This window comes from Rhinolophus sinicus, unplaced genomic scaffold (assembly GCF_036562045.2).
Source record: "Rhinolophus sinicus isolate RSC01 unplaced genomic scaffold, ASM3656204v1 Contig154, whole genome shotgun sequence".
Classification (NCBI taxonomy): domain Eukaryota; kingdom Metazoa; phylum Chordata; class Mammalia; order Chiroptera; family Rhinolophidae; genus Rhinolophus; species Rhinolophus sinicus.
The window spans coordinates 8,133-13,672 of NW_027423953.1; the positions used below are offsets into that span (position 1 = coordinate 8,133).

The 5,540-nt window shown below is 58.6% G+C and overlaps 1 protein-coding gene across 2 annotated transcripts; it reads left to right on the top strand.

Annotated features, from left to right (window-relative positions):
- The first annotated feature begins 1,146 nt into the window (after nt 1–1,146).
- Nucleotides 1,147–4,006, top strand: LOC141569919 (CD2 antigen cytoplasmic tail-binding protein 2-like). 2 transcript variants are annotated; one of them, XM_074324396.1, is made up of 7 exons: nt 1,147–1,746; nt 2,221–2,324; nt 2,559–2,694; nt 2,812–2,969; nt 3,068–3,497; nt 3,579–3,685; nt 3,761–4,006. In XM_074324396.1, exons 2-7 carry the CDS (start codon nt 2,247–2,249, stop codon nt 3,869–3,871), a joined length of 1,020 nt encoding a protein of 339 aa, XP_074180497.1. In that variant the 5' UTR covers nt 1,147–1,746; nt 2,221–2,246; the 3' UTR covers nt 3,872–4,006. The 2 variants fall into 2 exon arrangements, with proteins under 2 accessions (XP_074180497.1, XP_074180496.1); XM_074324395.1 differs by having other exon boundaries at nt 1,149–1,746; nt 2,216–2,324.
- The last annotated feature ends 1,534 nt before the right edge of the window (nt 4,007–5,540 follow it).

Consider the following 5,540-nt stretch of genomic DNA (forward strand, 5'->3'; position numbering starts at 1 on the left):
GCCTGTCTCCTGCCTTGTTATTTGACGAAGGTGTTAGAGTAAGAACTAGGGCTACAGGAAGCGGCTTGTGAGCCAGAATCAATTGAAGCAGTTAGCTGGTCGTGGCAGCTGGTACCTCATGGCCTTTGGTCCACTTCACTCATCAACAGTTGTTGAACTCCTGCTCCACCTTTTCTGGGATTTGCTGCCTCCATTGTCAGTGGCCTGAAGCCCTCTACGTGTCACTTGTAGCACCCAGATGTCCTTCCCAAACTGGTCATGCAACTCCTGGGAGCTGAGGGGGGACAGAGCGGGGCTAGAAAGCCACAGCCCTTGGGGTGAGCTGGGCACGCTTGGCCCACTGCCTGGCACAGCTCCCTGACTTGGCCGCCAGAGAGCAGCCAGCTGCCTCCAGCCAGCGTCCACAGCCAGGCTCTCAGCTCCTGGTTTTCTGCTGCCAATTGTAGGCCTGCCTGCCTTCTGCACCGTCTGCCCCAGGGGTCAGGACGGTAAAGGCCTAGGGGTCTGTGGCTCCACCTGGCAGTTCAATGGAATGAGGCCCAGGGGTGTGCTTTGTGCTCCTGGTACAAGTTTCCCCAGAGGATGTACCAGTGGTACTGAGCTGGTATTTCATACCCCTTTAGGGAGATGCCCTCGTGGTCTGGAGCGTGTGTCCTGGACCCACGGAAGAAACTGCAGTTTCATGGTAGTCCAATCTGGGAGGAAACACTGGGGGCAGGAGACTGGAGGGATGGTTCATCGTTTCCTGGGGACCGATAGTTCCAGTAGGCTCTTCCTGGGCACAGCCGTAGCCTAGTGGGATTCAGACTCCGAGTGTCCTTAAGAGCTCGAGGACTTGTCCCCACAGCACATCCCCACCACAGTTCTGCCTGTTGGGCCAGATTACAGGACCTAGGCAGGGGCTAAGGGAGTGGTTTGAGAGAGGCTCTACTGCATTTTTCCAGGCCCATTGACATCAGGGCACGAGGGGCTCCTGGCCCGTGTACTGGGCACAGGTGCCACTGCCACCTCTTTGATTATGGCTCTTCCCACCTCAGAAACCAGGAACTCGCGGAGGGAACAGTGGTGGTGGGGGGGGGGTGATGGTAAATGGTTCCCCTTGGGTCCTAAAAGGAGTTGTGTTCGGAAAGCGCCCCACGAGCCGTCAGGGGCCTCCAGGCGGGCCATCAGGAGAGCCGGGCTTCCCCTCAGGGAGAAACGCAAAGCTGCACCTTGAACTAGGAGAAAGCAGACAACTGGACGCTGAGTGGGAAGGCCAGGTTTGCACTGAGATGATGAGGGGCGCAGAACCTCCGCCAGCCCTAGGGAAGGGTGGCGCAACCCTGGAAAGAAACCAGAGCAGGAACCCACTGGCCCTGCTCGGACCTTGTCCGCCACACCCGGGGCGCCACTTTCTCCCCAGCGCCTCTACGGCTGTAAGCCATCCCTCCACTTCCGGTCACCCTCGCGTGCCATCATGGGCCATCCCTCCACTTCCGGCCACCCTCGCGTCCCATCAGGGTCTAAGCGTTCTCCAGTGCCCCCTGCTCGTCGTTCCATCCCACGCAGCTCGAGTCACTCCTGGGGGGGAGTGTGCCCTCCCCGGCTCCTCTCGGACTTCCGCCTGCTCTCGCCACAGTGAAGCCACTTCCGGCCCTCCTGGCGCCTTCCACAGTTCTCTTCCGGGTGATGGCGGCCCGGTGCCCCGGATGAAGCCCTGGCGGAAGCTTCGCTCCTTTCCTTCCCCCACCTTCCCGGGGTCCCTAGGTGAGTGCGCGCCGGTGGGACTGCTGGGGTCCCTGGTGCTCTGGCGCCTCTCATTTGTACACAGCGCCCGGCACAGTCGGGGGTCACCCCGCGGAATTGGGAGTTCGGCGCGGGAAAGGGGGCGGCCAGGACGCCAGGTCCCGGGTCCGCCTGAGCCTCACGAGCTCCAAGAGAACTGGCGGTGGGGGAGCGGGTGTTAGCCTGGGGAACGGCGTCGCGCCCAGGATGCCAGCGCCGGGAATGGGGGTGGTCACGTGGGGGAGCTGGTCGGGCATCCTCGGCGCTCCCACCTGTCAGGCTTTGTTCCAGCCAGTCTTTCGGATGCCAGACCAGGTTCCGGCGCCTCTTGCCTGTCAACGCCCCTTTCGGCCCCTGTTTCTGTACCAGGGGAAACGTTTGCTGCGCTGGGGCCCTCTCGCGGCGAATCTCCTCCTCGCCCGGTTCCCTTACTCGGCGTCCTTTCTCTCAGTTCAGCTTGAGGCAGGCCCCTCTGTCCAGTCATGCCGAAGAGGAAGGTGACCTTTCAAGGCGTGGGAGATGAGGATGATGAGGATGAAATCAGTGTCCCCAAGAAGAAGGTGAGGGGGCCAGACTCCTGCGTCGTAGGGAGGAGTGAGGGGGAGAGAAAAGAAACTAGGATCAGAAAAGGGAAAACGCGTGGGATGCAAAGAGGGTTAGAAAGGAAAGGACTAGCTTCGCCATCTTCTCTGAGAAATGGGTTTGGGAGATTGTCAGTTTGAGTCCAGATCCTAGAGCATTTTGAGGACTAGGCGGTAACCTGCCTCTCTCGACCTGCTGGCTCCTGCTCACAGCTGGTGGACCCTGTGGCCGGGGCAGGAGGGCCTGGGAGCCGCTTCAAAGGCAAACACTCTTTGGACAGCGATGAGGAGGACGACGAGGAGGAGGGGTCCAGCAAATACGACATCCTGGCCTCAGAGGACGTGGAAGGTGAGGTCTACGCAAACATTGAATCTGCTGCGGAAACAAACGGGCTTCTGGGATGTGGCCCAGGGCTCCTTCTGTCACTGTCGCATGCTTAGTGTGAAATGCCTGTGTTTGGTGCAGGTCAGGAGGCGGCCACACTCCCCAGTGAGGGAGGTGTGCGGATCACACCTTTCAACCTCCAGGAAGAGATGGAAGAAGGCCATTTTGATGCTGACGGCAACTACTTCTTGAACCGAGAAGCTCAGATCCGAGACAGCTGGCTGGACAACATTGACTGGGTTTGGCTCAGGGGCTGGCGTGGCCGGGCCGGAGGCGGCAGGGACTCGGGCTCTGCGGGCAGTTTGTCAGAAATAATCTCCGTGTTCTCGTGGTACAGGTGAAGATCAAGGAGCGGCCACCGGACCAGCATCCACCATCGGACTCCGATGAGGAGGATAACCTGGGCCAGACACCCATGAGCGCCCAGGCACTCCTGGAGGGCCTCCTGGAGCTGCTGCTGCCCAGAGAGACAGTGGCTGGGGCCCTGAGGCGCCTGGGGGCCAGAGGAGGAGGCAAAGGGACAGTAAGGGGCCCGGACGGCCTCTTCCCCCAGCGCTTGGACAGGCTCTCGGGGTTGGCTGACCAGATGGTAGCCCGGGGCAACCTTGGTGTATATCAGGAGACAAGGGAACGGCTGGCCATGCGTCTGAAGGGGTTGGGGTGCCAGACCCAAGGACCCCCTGACCCCATCTCCCCACCTTCTCTGGACATGTTTGCTGAGGAAGTGGCAGAGGAGGAGCTGGTGACCCCATCCCCTGCCCAGAAAGGTGAGCTTGAAGGGCAGAGGCGGGGTCTTGTGGGCAGGGGCATGGCACTGGAGGCCCACACAGCTTTGCCTGTGATTTTAGAAGCAGAGTCGCTCGGAGACGGTCTGGAGGATGTGATGTGGGAGTATAAGTGGGAGAACACAGGGGATGCTGAGCTGTACGGGCCCTTCACCAGCACCCAGATGCAGGTAAACCCCTTTCTGCCTCTTTTCTGCCCTCGCACCCCATCAGTCCTCCACCAGCTCTGCCTTCTCTTCCCGCAGACCTGGGTGAACGAAGGTTACTTCCCGGATGGTGTGTATTGCCGGAAGCTGGACCCCCCTGGTGGACAGTTCTACAACTCCAAGCGTATTGACTTTGACCTGTATACCTGAGCCTGCCGAGGGCCCAGTTTGGGGGCCCCTTCATTCCTGGACTCTGGAGGAGGCCCCAGCTGCCTCTGGCAGTGAGGATATCGGGGGCCTCTTTTCAGTCAGTTTTCTTTCCCAATAAAAGCCTGTAGTTGTGTATTAAGGCCTCGGCTGTGCTGATGGCCAGAAACCAGGGACCCCCACAGCCCCTTTGGACTTGCTTCAGCCCTTGACTATTTCCTCATGAAATTCTTCTGTGGAAGTTTCTGGTCCCTTGAACCATCTCACCGTTGAGCAATCCTAGGGGCAGAGCCAGGGTGTCAGGTGACCTGTGGCCTCCCGACCTGGCCTCTGCTGACCACCTAAAAATCCCTTCACGTACATATTATTTTCCAGTATCCACTGGGGGTTCCTGTTGCTGTTCTGAGGTCTTTGGCTTTTAGGATCTCAGTCAGCACGTCCTGGCAGCCAGGACAGGACGGAACTCCAGAAGGGGCGTTTTAGGCCTCGAAGGGCTGGGACAGCAGTTGGGTGTGAGCAGGAAGCTTAGTACTCACTAGCTCCCACTGTCTCAGGCTCCTTAAGTGAAGTGCAGGCTCAGTGGTGGCACAAGGTCACCTGATCCCGCCACCCATCGACTAGGCACAGAGTAGGGCAGCATGTCATTGGGGGGGCACACAGTGAGTCAGAGGGTTGGCCCAGACCCAGTAGGCTCCCTTCCCAGACATTTTTTGGTACTAGGTCTTTTCGGTCTGGCTTTTGAGGCCCTGAAGCTTCCATGACCTGGGCTCCCATCCTGTGCCTGGCATAGGGCTCGTCAGTGCCTTGAGGGAACTGAGATAACTAGGCGGGTCCCCTTCCAGGAATTCAGAGTCGGGGAGGGAGGCAGACAAGTGTAATTGTGTAGTCTACACCTAACCACCCCCAGCGACCCACCCACCCCCACACAAACCCCCACCACCACCACCACCAGTGCTGCCTGAGGCTGCCGCCTCTGCACCCAGACAGATTGATTCTAACACTTCCCATCTTGGAATCGCAGGAGAGCTGTGAAATTATCCTCAGATTCAGACTAGGTTGGTCTAGTTAGTAGCCTGGTGGTGGGTCTTTTAACAGCTCCCAGGTGTTTCCAGTGTGTGGTCAGGTGGAACACCACTGAGTCTGACCCATGAGAGGTTACCCCGGGGCGAGGGGCTGGTGCCTGGACCCTGCTGTGGTGGCAGGGCTAAGGGCTGAGATGTGTGAGGCCAGGGTGCTGGTGGGATCTGTCAGTTACAGGAGAGCCGAGCACCAGAGCCGTGGGACCCGAGCTAGGCCAGGAACTAGGAAAGATGTGTGGGCATACCCAATGTTTTAGTGAGGCCTCCAACTTTTGGAAAAATTGGACCTGCTCCAGTGCCAGGCCAGACCTGGTTTGCATTGACTCCAAGATGTTAAGATGATTTGTTTTGTGTCATTCAGAAGGGAAGCCCTGCCACTTGTAAGATGGCAATTAAAAGGTGCATCCTGATTTCAGAAATGTTCAGAAAAGCAGGTGTCTTAGGACCAATGAAATAACCGTGTTCAGCTTTATGTTACCCCAGTGATTGACTCACGGAAGGTGCTTAGTGTTTGGCCAGTAAATGGACGTCCAAGGGGTGGTCCCTGAGTGTTCCCCAGGCACCCCAGCTCCACCTGTCCAAAACTGACCTCT

What these genes read in the sequence shown, in the direction of transcription:
- LOC141569919 (XM_074324396.1), top strand. Translation starts at nt 2,247, where the DNA reads ATGCCGAAGAGGAAGGTGACCTTTCAAGGCGTGGGAGATGAGGATGAT. An exon ending in TCAGTGTCCCCAAGAAGAAG is followed by an intron (nt 2,325 to 2,558) that starts GTGAGGGGGCCA and finishes TCCTGCTCACAG; the next exon opens with CTGGTGGACCCTGTGGCCGG. An exon ending in GGCCTCAGAGGACGTGGAAG is followed by an intron (nt 2,695 to 2,811) that starts GTGAGGTCTACG and finishes TGTTTGGTGCAG; the next exon opens with GTCAGGAGGCGGCCACACTC.